This window comes from Cicer arietinum, chromosome 5 (genome assembly GCF_000331145.2).
Source record: "Cicer arietinum cultivar CDC Frontier isolate Library 1 chromosome 5, Cicar.CDCFrontier_v2.0, whole genome shotgun sequence".
NCBI lineage: Eukaryota > Viridiplantae > Streptophyta > Magnoliopsida > Fabales > Fabaceae > Cicer > Cicer arietinum.
This window is the reverse complement of record NC_021164.2, coordinates 4023830-4040321: the sequence shown is the minus strand read 5'-3', so window position 1 is coordinate 4040321 and position 16492 is coordinate 4023830. Positions and strand designations below refer to the sequence as shown.

At 31.2% G+C, this 16492-nt stretch overlaps 2 protein-coding genes across 11 annotated transcripts in view; both read left to right on the top strand.

The window, feature by feature from the left end:
• Positions 1-255: 255 nt before the first annotated feature.
• On the top strand, positions 256-7970 carry LOC101505784 (protein FAR-RED ELONGATED HYPOCOTYL 3). 10 transcript variants are annotated; one of them, XM_027334399.2, is made up of 9 exons: positions 256-399; positions 4088-6285; positions 6356-6412; positions 6572-6643; positions 6735-6797; positions 6878-6946; positions 7026-7079; positions 7427-7482; positions 7617-7970. In XM_027334399.2, the coding sequence occupies exons 2-9, from the start codon at positions 4123-4125 to the stop codon at positions 7636-7638; spliced, it is 2556 nt and encodes an 851-aa protein (XP_027190200.1). In that variant the 5' UTR covers positions 256-399; positions 4088-4122; the 3' UTR covers positions 7639-7970. The 10 variants fall into 10 exon arrangements, with proteins under 10 accessions (XP_027190200.1, XP_027190199.1, XP_027190201.1 ...); XM_027334398.2 differs by having other exon boundaries at positions 305-515; XM_027334400.2 differs by lacking the exon at positions 256-399 and adding an exon at positions 1666-1817.
• A 6507-nt stretch (positions 7971-14477) lies between these two features.
• LOC140920337 (uncharacterized) overlaps positions 14478-16492 on the top strand; it is a 98776-nt gene continuing 96761 nt past the window's right edge. The window contains 3 exon segments of the mRNA XM_073368593.1: positions 14478-15095; positions 15098-15824; positions 15827-16331. Coding sequence (XP_073224694.1) covers positions 14478-15095; positions 15098-15824; positions 15827-16331 — 1850 coding nt within the window.

The window sequence follows — 16492 nt, the reverse complement described above, 5'->3', positions numbered from 1 at the left end:
ATAATTATTTAATAATATATAATTTTAACTTTTATAAATTTATTTTAAAATGATTAAATTTCACCTATAAATTTATTTTTAAAAGAATGACATCAATTAAATTAAATAATTTACATATTTAATTATAATATTACATTAAAATATTTAATAATATTGATTTATACATAAAATATATTAATTAATATTTTATAATATTAATTCAATTGACAAAATTAAAATATTAATTTGACCGATGTTTATCGGAGTCAATTTACTCCTTCACTCGTAAAAGAATTAAAAAATTAAAAAGAAATCGATGAGAAGGTAGGCGACACGTGCGAGGTGAGCGGTGAGATATCGAAAGATCGAAAGACAGAGGATCGGTAAACGAACGAAATTGAGTGCGTTTGTAAACCCTAGGTATGCATCACACGCTCATGCTCCTCGCGTGACTTTCTAATCTCTTCTTCCACCCTTTTCTTTCTGTTTCCGATCATCATCATCATCATCAATTTTCATTTGTTTAATTTTTTCAGGTACCTTCAAATTCAACCATCCTTAGTTCTTTTTTGTTTATTTATTCTTGCTCTTACTTTATTTTTTCCTTTGTTAGATGTATTTATTTGTTTGACTGTTTTTTTTTATGGTTTAGGATTGTTAATTATTAACTTATTTATGACTTGGATTATGCATATTTGGACATGATATACACAATGAAGTCGAGTTTGGGTGATTTAAGATTTGAAATGAAACTAATGAGTGACTATCTATGTATATGTATATATGGTTTGGGAGTGAGTTAGTTGGGTACTGTATGAGGTGGCAGTGTGTTTGAACTTTGAATTTGGTACTTGGAAGTTGTCAATTTAGGATGTTAGAATTAGATTGGAAAGTGTAATGGTTGTTATTTTTATTTGTATTGTTTGTTTAGTGCATGTATGGGTTGACGGTGAGTTTGACGGTGCTACTGTGATTTTGTTGAAGCTCTGAAGTGTAGGTTTTGCTAAAATCAGGCAGCATGTCGTGATTCTGTCAAACTTGCTGTCAGTTTGAATATGCATTTAGTGAAGCTGTCTTTGATGTTTGATTTTGCAGAACTTTGGAATGGAAAATGTGGCTTTAATGAATGACTTACGTTTATGGTTTTTTCAGTTTTGGTCTTTTTGGTTGGTTTGTGTGTGGATGAGTTCTTGTGTGCAATATGATGATAGAGTTGTATTGTGTTTGAAATTTTAGTTATTTTTGGTTTGGAATTGGATTTTAGAGGTAGTTTATTTTTCTGTGGCATTTGTTTGTTTGATTTTTGGTTATGAAGGAGTGGGAATGCTGGATGAACTGTGTTGATACTTGGGTTCTTTTGCATTTAATTTTGAATGAAATCTGAATTTCAATGGAAATAGTCATTGTTAGAATATTTGTTTGTTTCTATGATGTATTTGTCTATGTTTAATGTATCTAATGCATAGTTATGGTAGGCTACTGTTAGTGACAGCTGTTAACAGTTGTTAGGAATCTGTTACATTTTTAGAATTTTGTTTTGTCTCAAAATTAATAATGCTGGAATTTAACCTTTTCAGATTACAATTCTATCATATTCTAGCACCTTGTTCTGACTGTCCATCTCTGCTTGTCATTATATGGTACATCACAAATTTTTTTCAAATACTTCAAGATCAAACCCAGCATTCTCTAAAACATCTAGAAAACATTTCAGATGAAACTGCCTCCAGGTCAATTTTAGAACAAGTGGAACTGCATTTTCAGACCTGGTGCAACCCATAATGCTATATAATATCCATCTGACTGACATATTTGATGTATAAAGCAGATTTATCAATGTAGGCAGCAGCAATAGGCTATAAGTGAAATGTCTATAATTTCAAGGGTTTCTTGTTACCCATTTTTGTGGGATAAGATTGTGTTTGTGGTTTTTTATAATCTGTATTGCTTTGCACATGAGATGCTTACAAATGTTTTTCAATTGTTTGTTGATTTGGGAAAGTTGGATAGATTTGTAGTTTATTGCATGTTTGAGCTAGTTTTTATTACTCTTTTTATTCACTTCCTTTTTTGTATTATGGTTTCATATTCTCCCCAGATTTACTGCCTCTTCTTTTTTTTCTAGTTTGTTATACTTGTATCTCGAAAATTTATCTATGTCTTTATTATATTAAAATGCAGCAGCCTGGTGCTTTAGATCTCCTGCTATGTACAGGATTAAGGGAAGGGTTGACCTCTTACATGGGTCTATTATGGTAGCCTTACCCTTCTTCAGGAAATTGAATGCATAAATCAAACTCAGGACCACCAAATCAAATGGCAGCAACCTGAACTGTTGCACTAATGCTTCCCTTCTATCTCTATGATATTAATCATAGAAAAATGAGAAGTCTAATTTTTCATTTCTGTCTAATTCTATATTTTTTTTCTTCGGAAATGTCATTTCTGTTGTAAATTAGTGGTTGTTTCTGGATGTAGAATAAAGTTTCATCATAGCTAAATAATCATTTGTTTTTGGATGTAGAATTAAGTTTCATCATAGCTAAATAATCATTCTTGACGTGATTTCTCGCACACCTAAATGGGGTTTCTCAAGCACGCTACATGCATGTACTGTGTTGTACGATAATTAGTTTTGTTAGGGATAAATAAATACTGTGTTGTAGGGTAAATAGTTATGTTAGTAAACTGCGTTTGTCAAGAGGGTAAATAGTTTTGTTAGGGATAAAAGCAGAAAATATGAAATGACCTATAGAAGGCACGAGTAGAACCTGGGACTATACAAGTGTACATTGTGAATCTATTTTAAGCTTCTAAGTCTTAAAATTGGGGGATATTTATAACTGGTCCTTGGAAATGGAAGAGCTTAAAGTCTTTCATTGAGACAGCAGTAGTCAATATGATCAAGACAAATGAATTTTTGCGGAACCTTTGGTTGAATATATTTCTTTCTCCTAGTGTTTATGTTTGTGTTCTGCTAATATTGAGGCCAGTAATTGTCTTTTTATACGTCACTATGCCCTGGCTGAAGTTACACGGTGTAATTTTTTATGGTTGGTCTGGAAAACATTCTCCTCCTTAGCTTAAGAAGCCCATTTCTATTACAAATGATACCTGAAACTTCCTCCTCTCATCCAACCATCTGGAGTTCCTTGGTTTACAATATTACATTTCCCCCTGTTTTTCCTTCACTTTGTACAACTTTACATCTTCTCCAATCTGTACCTTCCTGCCTGTGTGGCTAGCATGTCTCTTGTTGAGTTTGCACAGAAGTGCTTTCTGTAGAAGTTCCTGTCTTGAACATTAGATAAGGGTGAAATAGAAGTACTCTAGATCTGAGATCAGGAGTTTTAAATCACCTGCCTCTAGAATAATCTTCTGTATGACTGTCCAATCATGTTGCTATTTGGTGTGTTTGGTTGGAGTGTAACAGATAGTTTAAAGGAGTCTTATTTATTTCATTTCAGCAGTTAATTTGGGATACACTTGGGTGATTAGCATGTATTTGATGTAAAAAGCATGGTCTGTTTAATGGTTTTCTTAAAACATGCAGAGTGAGTGGCTTTGATCCGTTCTCATGATTTTTCCTTTTCTTTTATTTTATTTTTTATTTTTCCATTTTCTCATTTTGAAGGATCCATTATTCTTTAATTAGGTCATTAACTATCAAGTTTTTGTTTTGTCCAAAAGTACGAGTACAACTTATGACTTGCTGAAAAAATTACATGATTTATGTGGCTGCTTTTATTTGGTTGTTTTAAAACCCTATTAGGAGTATTTTGACCTTTTCTACAAATTTCCTGCCACTTTCTCTAAATTAGGAGCATTGATTAATGATTGATGTTGCAAAGTTTGTACAAATGCTTAGTATTTTGTATCTATGTTTCTCAGCTGGCTGTCATTTCTCTTAAACACGAGTTGACTAGTTGATGCATTAGCACTAGCAGAATTATGTTTTCCCCCTTTTGTTTTAAATCCTCTTGTCATGGTCTTTTATTTCCTTTTGTTCCTGGAAAACCTGTGATTAGAGTGTGTGTACACAAGCATACATGAGCAGAATTGATTTACTTGATGGCTTGACATGATTTCTGTTCTGTATCATTTTCAGTACCCTTAGAATCATCAAAGCAAGCTGTTCTCATCATGGATATAGATCTCAGGTTACCCTCTGGTGAACATGATAAAGAGGAAGAAGAAACGACTACAATTGATAACATGTTAGAAGGTGAAGAAAAATTGCACAATGGGGACGGCAGAAATATGATTGACACTGGCATTGAGGTACATGCTCTAAATGGTGGAGATTTGAATTCCCCCACAGTTGATATGGTAATGTTTAAGGAAGATTCAAATCTTGAGCCACTTTCTGGCATGGAATTCGAGTCTCATGGAGAAGCTTATTCTTTCTACCAAGAATATGCTCGGTCAATGGGATTCAATACTGCAATACAAAATAGTCGTCGTTCAAAAACATCAAGAGAATTTATAGATGCAAAGTTTGCTTGTTCCAGATACGGAACAAAACGAGAATATGACAAATCCTTCAATCGACCACGAGCACGACAAAACAAGCAAGAATCTGAAAATTCAACTGGTCGAAGATCTTGTTCTAAGACTGACTGTAAAGCAAGCATGCATGTAAAAAGAAGGCCAGATGGGAAATGGGTTATACATAGCTTTGTGAAGGAGCATAATCACGACCTTTTACCCGCTCAGGCAGTAAGTGAACAAACAAGAAGAATGTATGCTGTGATGGCGAGGCAGTTTGCAGAATACAAAACTGTGGTTGGTATCAAGAATGAAAAGAATCCGTTCGATAAAAATCGGAACTTGGGTTTGGAGTTTGGGGAGGCTAAACACATGCTTGATTTTTTTATTCAGATGCAAAATATGAATTCTAACTTCTTTTATGCAGTAGATCTTGGTGAGGATCAACGTCTGAAAAATCTTTTATGGATTGATGCTAAAAGTAGACATGACTATATCAACTTTTGTGATGTAGTATCGTTTGATACCACCTATGTTAGAAACAAATATAAGATGCCTCTTGCACTTTTTGTTGGGGTGAACCAGCACTACCAATTTATATTACTTGGGTGTGCCTTGATATCAGATGAAAGTGCCACAACTTACTCTTGGTTGTTACGGACATGGCTGAAAGGCGTTGGTGGTCAAGTTCCAAAAGTGATAATTACTGATCATGACAAGACTTTGAAGTCAGTTATTTCAGATATCTTTCCTAGTGCTTGCCATTGTGTTTGCTTATGGCATATACTGGGGAAGGTATCTGAAAATTTAGCTCCTGTAATTAAAAAACATGTGAATTTTATGGCAAAATTTGAAAAATGCATATTTAGGTCATTGACTAGTGATGATTTTGACAATAGATGGGAGAAAATTTTGGACAGATTTGAGCTTCGACAGGATGAATGCATGCGTTCTTTGTATGAAGATCGCAAGTTATGGGCACCAACATTCATGAAGGATGTGTTCTTAGGTGGTATGTCTACTCCCCAACGATCTGAAAGTGTAAATTCCTTCTTTGACAAATATGTTCATAGGAAGACCTATGTGCCAGATTTTGTTAAACAGTATGAAACCATCTTGCAAGACAGGTATGAAGAGGAAGCGAAAGCAGATTCTGATACTTGGAATAAAGTGGCAACATTAAAAACTCCTTCACCTTTAGAAAAGAGTGTTGCAGGAACTTGCACTCATGCAGTATTCAAGAAGATTCAAGCTGAGATTATTGGGGCAGTGGCTTGTCATCCTAAAGCTGACAGGCAGGATGAGACTATCGTTGTTCATAGGGTGCATGATATGGAAACAGACAAAGACTTTTTTGTTGTGGTGAATGAAGTAAAATCAGAGTGTTCTTGTATATGTCGACTATTTGAATATAAAGGTTATCTTTGTCGACATGCATTGGTGGTTCTTCAGTATTCTGGCCATTCAGTGTTCCCACCTCAATATATTTTGAAACGGTGGACAAAAGATGCAAAGGTAAGGAGTGTAACGGGAGAAGAATCTGAGCATATGCTTGCCAGGGTGCAACGATACAATGATTTATGTCATCGTTCACTAAAACTGAGTGAAGAGGGATCATTGTCTCAAGAGAGTTATAGTATTGCATTCCATGCACTAAACGATGCGCACAAAAGTTGTGTAAGTGTTAACAATTCTAGTAAGAGTCCTACCGAAGCTGGTACATCAGGGGCTCATGTTCAGCTTTCCGCTGAAGAAGATACCCAAAGTAGAAATATGGGAAAGTCAAACAAAAAGAAGAATCCAACTAAAAAGAAAAAGGTTTGTTGTTTCTGAACAGTTGACTTCTATACTTTTTTTTTTCTGTCATGACCTCCTTGTTGGATTGCAGGTGAACTCGGAGGCAGAAGTGATGACTGTCGGGGCACTAGATAACTTGCAACAAATGGTTTGTCCTCCCACACTACTAGTTTACCACTCAAAGTGTGAACCTAAAGGAAAAGAATTTATCAAGCATTAAGTGGGAATTTGAACTTAGTTAAATGAGTACATGTATCTTCATGCTTAAAGTAAACCATGCTTCTATTAAAAGGGACTTCTTTTGTAGGAAAAATTCAGCACAAGAGCTGCAGTAACTCTTGAAGGTTATTATGGCACACAACAGAGTGTGCAGGGAATGGTAGGATTATGATTTGCTTAATGTTATAGTTCTAATATATATTATTACACTCAATGAGTGAACTTGTTAATTTTCTTATCTAATTGTGTAGTTGAACTTAATGGGACCAACACGTGATGATTATTACGGGAATCAACAGACTCTTCAGGGACTGGTGTGTAGAAGAAATTGTGATTAATTTTTGTTAAATATTTTTTGACGTGCAATAATACAGAAACTGTTTTATGAGTTTAGGGGCCAATAAGTTCCATACCAACCAGCCACGATAGTTATTACGGTGCACATCAAAGCATGCCCGGTTTGGTATGGTTCACTAATACTAAAGATGATTTTCTGTCCCTTGTAAATGTTTGATGAATGCTTATACAGTCAAATCTTGCAGGCACAACTGGATTTTTTGCGAACTGGTTTCACATATGGCATTAGGGTTAGTATGGTAAATTTAAAGCCTTTTAGATAGTATTACTATTTGAGGGAATCACTTTTGATCCATGAAATTGGTGGGGGTTCAAACAATTTGATCATTGAATGATTCTTGAAAAATAAAATATTTGATCTCATTAATCTTTTTGGGACTGTCAATATGGTTTCTGAAATTATCCCAAAGAACTTATGTGTTTGACGAATTTCAATTGAAGTACCAACTTAAAATTTCGTTGATTTCAGGGACAAAATTGTTTTATCTCTACAATCCCATGAACTAAATTAGTGATTTACTCATTACCATTTGTTTTTCTTCTAAATATCACTTATGTAGTAACATACTAACATGGCACATTGTAGCAGGATGATCCTAATGTGAGAGCAGCACAATTGCACGAGGATCCATCAAGACATGCGTGAGTGACACTATATCTTTTATATTAAGGTAGTTGATATTTTAAGTCAATGCAATTATTTTGTTTGTGATTAAAATGAATATTTCTGTTATGAAAAATTGAAGCAGTGATTCACGTTATTCAAATGTCTATAGGCTAGGGAAGCGAGGAGTTTAAGCTTCTCATCTGGTGTAAAGAATGGAATACCTCAAAAGACCAAATTGAGGTTATATTGGAAAACCTCCAAATCCAGTATTTGTAATATAATGCTGTTATATTAATAAATATAGGATAACTTCTGCTAACGTGTATTATAATGTTATTGATTAATTATTAATTAATATAAATGGTCTCATGTAGAGATTGTTGTATTATAAACCTATTCTTTAGGCTATTTGAGAAATTGTAAGTATAAAATATCTATTATGTTAGTGATGCTGGTGTTTGCATGTTTTTCTGTACAAAAGAGAGTGAAATTTTATTCATCTATAATTTCATTTTTCCCTTAATTTTGTTTCTTGTGTTTATCTCTTTAAACAAGATAATGTGACATCTCAATTCTGATAAACCTTATTTAACGATTCATTTACACGTATTTTTCACATATTTTGGTATGTCATTGATGTCTTTGCTTTAGAATATCACATTTCTCAAAATACAATCGAAACACTTTAAACTATATATTATTTCATTCACTTAAAACATTTAGATATCAGTTGTGACACTCTAAACTCCAAAATAATTTATATAATAATTTATATCATATTTTTATAAAAATTTGTAGCGCATAAATAAAAACATCTTTCAAAGGAAGAAACTTTTATATGTTATTTAGAATATCACATTTCTCAAAATACAATCAGAACACTTTAAACATTTTTCCTCCTATAAACAGTGCAATCTCAATAAACTTGATTTAACTATAATTTCTTAATTTAATTCCAAAAATTTACTAGTACCTATAATATTTGCATACAAAAAATCGTTTCTAATTAAATAAGTAAAATGAAACTCACGACTCTCATTTCCGGTATCACTTGTCAAAGCGAGGCTTCTCCCAAACTTGAACTTCAAGATTCATTAACTTGTAATAATTGCGATGTTTCAAACACAGGGGCAAGTTAGACAAACACAAACAACGAAGAAGATGAATTTTAAAATTATGTTGATAGTATAATATAAATAAGAAGAACACGTGAATAATCATAATAGGACATATCATAACACATCATGATATATCAAAAGATTCAAGAAATTAATACCATATTATAACATCAAAATCACTCAAGTAAAATCATTATCTCATTATAATATGCATCAAAACATCTAAGATGAACTATTATAACTTTTGAAACACATTAATCACAAGAAAATACAATGTTATGCACACTTAGACTCTACTTCTTCACAATATGGTATCATTCTAACTTTGAAGTACTTGGTTAAGAGACTTGATATTGTGCCACCACACGAGTGGACAAACAATTCAAATTTGTATTGTTCTCATAGATTCCCTCAACTCAATCCGAGACACGACAATCGAGGTAAACATGTGTTGCATGGTAGCTCTCGACATTTTGGATGACTACCTCCAAGTCACCAAGGAATTCCCCACTAAAATACCTCCAAAGTCTAACAATCTTGCCTTAAGACTCAATAGTAGATTGTCACGATCAGACTCATTTAGTTGTACTTCTTCAATATCACTAGGCTTGTCAATCTATACCTATACGATGGCAAAATAATCTTCACTTCAAAAATTCTCATCAAATTCTCATTAACATCAATTTTCTTCCATCGTTGGTCTAAACTACACTATTAAGAGCACTATCTTTAGAATAAGTTGGAATCATCACTATTTCAACAATTATGGGGTTACTTCAAAATTTTCATCACATATTTATAACATCACTATTATCACCCATATATCGTCATCATCACATAAACTTATATCATACAATGCATCCATCTTTTATCATCACATAAACTTGTCCAATCAAACATATGCACAAAATTCATTCCACATCAAATATCACACATTCAACGAAATTAAATCAATCAAACCTTATAAATATTTTTATTCCACATTTTAATTTTACAATTTCAATATTTATATATTAATTAATTTATCACTTAAAGGGTCACCGCCGTACATACCGAGCCCCAAATGATTCGTTGAGAAATACGACTTTTCTGTTAATCTCACAATATATTATACTTATGAATTCAAACGCTCTCTCACTCCTTACTTTATTTCTCGATGCTTTCACATGAGAATACGAGTCCACAAGAAAGAACTTTTTTTTAATTACGTGTCTTCCAATCGATCTAACTCGACAATTTATGAATAAACGTCAAAAATAAATTATGAGAACACATTCTAAAAGGTCAATTTAGAAATTGAATCAAGTAGGCTTACCCTAAATCGGATAATAATTACTCGATAATATAGTCACTGTTTACACGGTCGCTTTGACGTTAGTTTCACTCAAATTAGACTTACGGTGAAGAAGAACAATACAAAATAACGAAATCCATAAACAGAGAAGTTGGATATTTAAGAGAGAAATTGGCATGGTTAAAAATATGAGAAAATGTATTTAGTTTGATTAACTAGATGAGTGAAACAACATACTGAAATTTGGACAAAAACGAAGAAAGTTTTATGGAACAATTATCAATTATCGATGTCAAACGATAGCCTGATTGTTGTGTTTCCTCTTCCTCTTCCTTTGACTAACTAGATGAGTGAAACAACATACTGAAATTTGGACAAAAACGAAGAAAGTTTTCTGGAACGATTATCGATTATCGATGTCAAACGATAGCCTGATTGTTGTGTTTCCTCTTCCTTTAACGGTGGTTGCGGAATCCATCTCCGTTCAATTTTTTTTATTTAATTATATTTAAATGCATATACGCCTAACCCATAAAACACATTTTACTCCTTTCATTTATTATTTTAAAATAAAATCAACAATTACCAAAACTAATTTTTTTAACACAATTCATTACTAAAATATTGCTAAAATTTCAAAACTAATATTAAAAAAAAAAAAAACTAATTATTCTTTAAAATACATTAGTAACCAAAATTCTCATCTTCAATACAATAACAATAATTATTACTATAATATTTTAGAAAATAATCACATTCAAATACTAACATCTTTATAGAATAGTCAAAATGATAAAATAAATAAATAAATATAACATCAACAATTTATATTGAATACTAAATCACAATAAATATGTATAAAATCATCATGCCATGGGAAATACATAAAGTTAAATGAAATTAATCACATTATTATTAATATATCAAGATAATAATTTATAGAATAAATAACTAAAAATAGAAAATAGTTATAAATAATTGAAATATAACTAAGTGCATACTTAACAACGGTCAAACGTATATGAAAATATCACATTAATTGCGTAAGTGTATATACACGTAAAATCGTCTTAAATCTTATTCTTAAAAATATTATTCTAAAATACCATTATTTTTATAAAAATATATAAAATATATAAAATAATAAAATATGATATTTGTTATTTATATTACCCATTTAATCCAATATGTATAAAACTTACACATCATCTGAAACACCCATATAAGGAAAATTAACCACAAAAGCTATCAACATGTATTCTAAAATAATTTTAACACCAAATTAATTATTTAAATCATATTTCGTTAATAAAATAATTTACTATAAAAATTGGAGTGTTACATCGGTACACAATATATTTAAAGGCTTTTACCATTTTTAAATCAACAATTACCAAAACTAATTTTTTTAAAAGATTTCATTACTAAAATATTACTAACATTTCAAAACTAATATTTTTTATAAAAAATAAATAATTAATCTTTAGAATACATTAATAACAAAATTCTCATCTTCAAAATAATAACAATAATTATTACTATAATATTTTACAAAATAATCACATTCCAATACTGTCATCTTTATAGCATAGTCAGAACGATAAAATAAATAAATATAACATCAACAATTTATATTGATTACTAAATCACAATAAATATGTGTAAAATCACCATGCCATGAGAAATATATAAAGTTAAATGAAATTAATCACATTATTATTAATATATCAAGATAATATTTTATAAAATAAATAACTAAAAATAGAAAATAGTTATAAATAATTGAAATTTAACTACACACATACTTAACAACGGTCAAACGTATATGAAAATATAACATTAATTATGTAAGCGTATATACACGTAAAATCGTCTTAAATCTTATTCTTTAAAATATTACTCTATAATACCATTATTTTTAGAAAAATATATAAAATTATAAAATATGATATTTGTTATTTATATTACTCATTTAATCCATCACATTAATTGCATAAGCGTATATACACGTAAAATCGCCTTAAATCTTATTCTTTAAAATATTACTCTATAATACTATTATTTTAAAAAATATATATAAAATAATAAAATATAATATTTGTTATTTATATTACTCATTTAATTTAATATGTATAAAACTAACACATCATCTAAAACACCCGTATAACGAAAATTAACCACAAAAGCTATCAACATGTATTCTAAAATAATTTTAACACTAAATTAATTATTTAAATCCTATTTCGTTAATAAAATAATTTATTATAAAATTTGGAGTGTTACATCGGTACACAGTATACTTAAAGGCTTTTACCATTTTTAATGGCTAAAAAGCACTTTTAGTCCTATATATTTGATCCAGTCTCCAAATAGATCATTTATGTTTGTATTCTTAACTAGATTTTTTAAGTGGCACCTCATTTGCAACGTTAGTTTCTATGTTATTGTCTGTTAGCAAAAATGTGATTTTCCGTTAGCTATAATAAAAAATAATATGTGGCCGTTACAATGTTGACATATGCATAACGATGTTGATATGACAAGTTATCAAAGTAATCGATTCCCAAATTGGTCCTTTAAGTTTTAGAAAAATAGACTTATGGTCTTCTAAGTATTAGAAAAATACATTTATGATCTTCTAGATTTATACATATTGGATACCTAAAGATTCATATGAGTTGTACCGAGTTATTAAAATAAATCAATAAATCACAAAATATAATTACTATGATTATGACTCAATTAAAAATAATTAAAATATCTTTCAATCTAAACCACAAAAGATTAAAAATAAAAATATTTACTAACTCAAATAGTTTTAGACTATGCAACTCTTTATGTGCGTGTTTGTTATTTGTAAGAAACAAAATATTGGATTACATTATATTTGATCAAGTTCCTTAATGTTTGATCCAATTTCCAAATGTACGAACAACTCATTTATTTTCAATCAATAAATTTCATTTTATTTAAATTCTTTTTGGTATGGTGGATTTCTTGATGGAGAGGTAAAAGATAAAAATTGAATCTGAACGAAAATTGTTTTAAACTTAAAAGATCAGAAGTATATTGATCATAACATTTGGGCACATGTTTTGGGTCGAATTTGAATTATAATTTTATTATTTGAATTTTGATTCTTTTTCGCTCTGTAGGTCATAACTTGAGCTCTGGATATCGGATTGGCGCATATGAGCGGACGTTGAAAAGGTAAAAATCTGAGCTACAACTTTTGTGTTGTAATAAAAGATCAATTCCGAACATTAATGGGCTAAAATTTAAGATTTCGTAATCTAGATTTTTGTAATAATTTTAATTAGCGGGCCACTTGTTTTTAAACCCTAAACCCTAAAGCCCAATATCAAGTATTATATATTGGCAGTTTTGTTTCTTTTCTAAAGACGGAAAAATTAGGATTCAAATTGCAACAAGAAAAAACAGTTTTATTTTAATTTCATGGAAGACTAATTTTATAAGATTAATCCACGAGTTCAGAGTTTCATCAACACCTTGAGATTCAGGTTACACTGTCAATTTTGATTCGTGATTCTATTCTTGCCTATTTGATTATATTGATATTTTGATTGCTTAAATTGAATTTCAATAGAATTGATTAAATTTATTTGATAGAATTTGGTTTCGGTTTCTAATTTAATTGAATTATAATTTTACGACGCTTGATTGTCAATTGTAATATTTTGATGATTGTGATGCTTAATCAAATCAAAGAAACCAAATTCACATAGGATTGGTTACGCTTGTTTGATCAATTCTATAGTCAAATAAGAATAGAATCACAAATTATAAATTAAACTCATTGATAGAATCTGTGATAGGTCTGAAACTCGAATAAGTGGATTAATCGTTTTACACATCTGTTAATTCAAAAATATAAAAAAAAACCCTTTTTAATTTCAATTTTCAATTCATTTATTATTATTATTATTATTATTATTATTATTATTATTATTATTATTATTATTATTATTATTATTATTATATCAGAATTCCTTGCGAAACGATTCGAGTTATTACCTCTATTTACATTTTATCAATTGTATTTGACCCATATGCGACAGTGGATCAAATTGGCGCCACTGCGGGGGACTCTCTGATAATAATATTAACCCTGTTTTTAGGCGTCTGTCTCGGATTGCTGCAAAATTTCACAAGAAAATCATAAAACAATCAAGGAATAGGAGTTTGTATAAGTTCCATATACAGGAACGCCGATCTAAATCCCAAATTCCTTCGTTTAGACCCTTTTTTTAAATTTTTTGAATTTTTCATATTCTCCAAAAATTCCAAAAAAATTTGCGTTGCCATTATTGGTTTTTTTAGAAATTTTTAGTGGTATTTTTATATTTTTTTGGATTTTATTTGATAGGGTTTTCAATTTTTCACTTCAATTTTAGCATTCGGAACATTGATGGAATTTTCAGAATTGTTATTTTGTATTGCATTCTTATGATGATGCATGACTAGGGCTAGTTCTATGAATCTTCATTCTCTTGAACCTGAAATAGATAGGACATTTCATTTACGTCGTAGACTTAATAGAGCTGCTAGTGTTAACGAGTTAGAGTCATATACTGAAATTGACAACTTGTTGGAAAGTATGGCTGATGCGAATAATAGAACCTTAAGACAACTTGCTGCACCTAATATCAATTATAATGCATTATGTATCACATATCCTGAAGTTACTGTACCATTTGAACTTAAATCTGGTTTAATACACTTGCTTCCAAAGTTTAATGGTCTTGCAGGTGAGGATCCCCACAAACACTTGAAGGAATTCCATATTGTGTGTTCTACCATGAAGCCTCAAGGAGTCACAGAAGACCATATTAAGCTCAGAGCCTTCCTATTTTCACTCCAAGATGCTGCTAAGGACTGGTTATACTACCTTCAACCAGGTTCTGTTACAAGCTGGAATGATCTCAAGATATTGTTTCTAGAAAAATTCTTCCCTGCCTCAAGAGCTGCTTCAATCAGAAAAGAAATATGTGGCATCAGGCAGATTGACATGGAATCATTACATGAGTATTGGGAGAGATTCAAGAAATTAGTGTCAAGATGTTTTCATCACCTGATTTATGAACAATTGCTCATCCAATATTTTTATGAAGGCTTGCTATCTATGGATAGAAGCATTTTTGATGCTGCTAGTGGGGGAACACTTGTCGATAAGACCCCAAAAGTGGCAAGGGCTTTGATTGAGAACATGTCCATTAAAACTCTCACCAGTTTACAACTAGAAGCAATTCAATGGTGTTGAAAACGGGTGTGAATGCAATTCAAGCTTCTTCCCACAATAATTTAGAAGGAAAACTTGATGAGCTTGTATCTTTAGTAAAAAAATTGGCAATAGGTAAAACCCAAGTAGTGGTTAGTGGTATTTGCACTTCTCCAGAGCATCCTTCAGATTCATGTCCTACATTGCAAGAAGATCCAATTGTTGATGCTCCTCAAGTATATGCATCAAATATATACAATCCTCAAGCCAACTATAATCTATCATCTAACAGGTACAATCCTGGTTGGAGAAACCATCCCAACTTGAGATGGAGGAATTCATCTGCACAACAACCTAGGAAGCAACAACAAAATATTCCTCAACAACAATACAATGCACCTTCATTAGAGGACCTCGTTAAACAGATGGCTGTCCAGAATATCCATTTTCAACAAAGAACAGATTCCACCATTCAAAATTTGGAAACAAAGATTGGTCAGCTAGCCACTTCAATCAATCAATTGCAGACTCAGGGGTCAAACCAATTGTCTACACAGTCAGTAGTAAATCCAAATGCTCCCAATGTCAGTTCAATTACATTGAGGTATGGGAAAGGTGTTGAAATACCAAAGGTACCTGAAACTGCATTGAAAAATAAAAAGGTTGTTAAGTATACTTTGATATATGAAATTGTTGATGTTGAGCAAAATATACCACTTCCTTTTCCTAAAGGGCAGCGAAGACTAAGAAAATGGACGAGGCAGATAGGGACAACGAGATCTTGGATACATTTAGGAAGGTGGAAGTGAACATTCCCCTTCTTGAAGCAATTAAACAGATTCCAAGATATGCAATACTTCTAAAAGATTTGTGCACACACAAGAGAAGGTTAAAAGGTAATGAAAGAGTAAACATGGGGCGAAATGTTTCAGCCCTCATTCAACCCATGCCTCAGAAATGCAAAGATCCAGGAACTTTTTCCATTCCATGTACCTTAGGCAATAGCCAATTTGAAAATGCTATGTTAGATTTAGGAGCTTCCATTTATGTTATTCCTACATCTATTTTTAACTCTCTTGCTCTTGGACATTTACATAGTACAAGTGTTACCATTCAATTGGCGAACATGAGAAATGCTCGTCCCGCTGGACTTGTGGAGGATGTACTTGTTCGAGTTAATGAATTGATATTTTCTGCAGATTTTTACATTCTGGAGATAGAGGGAGAGAATAAGTCCAACAGGGATAATATTGTAAAATTTAACATATTTGATGCTATGAAACACCTCGTGGAAGAGCATTCTATTTTTCAAATTGAATTGCTTGCTGATTTTGGTTGATGCCACTTACCCTGATATGTTTGCCACTGATTTTCCTTCATTGTCTAGTTTTGAT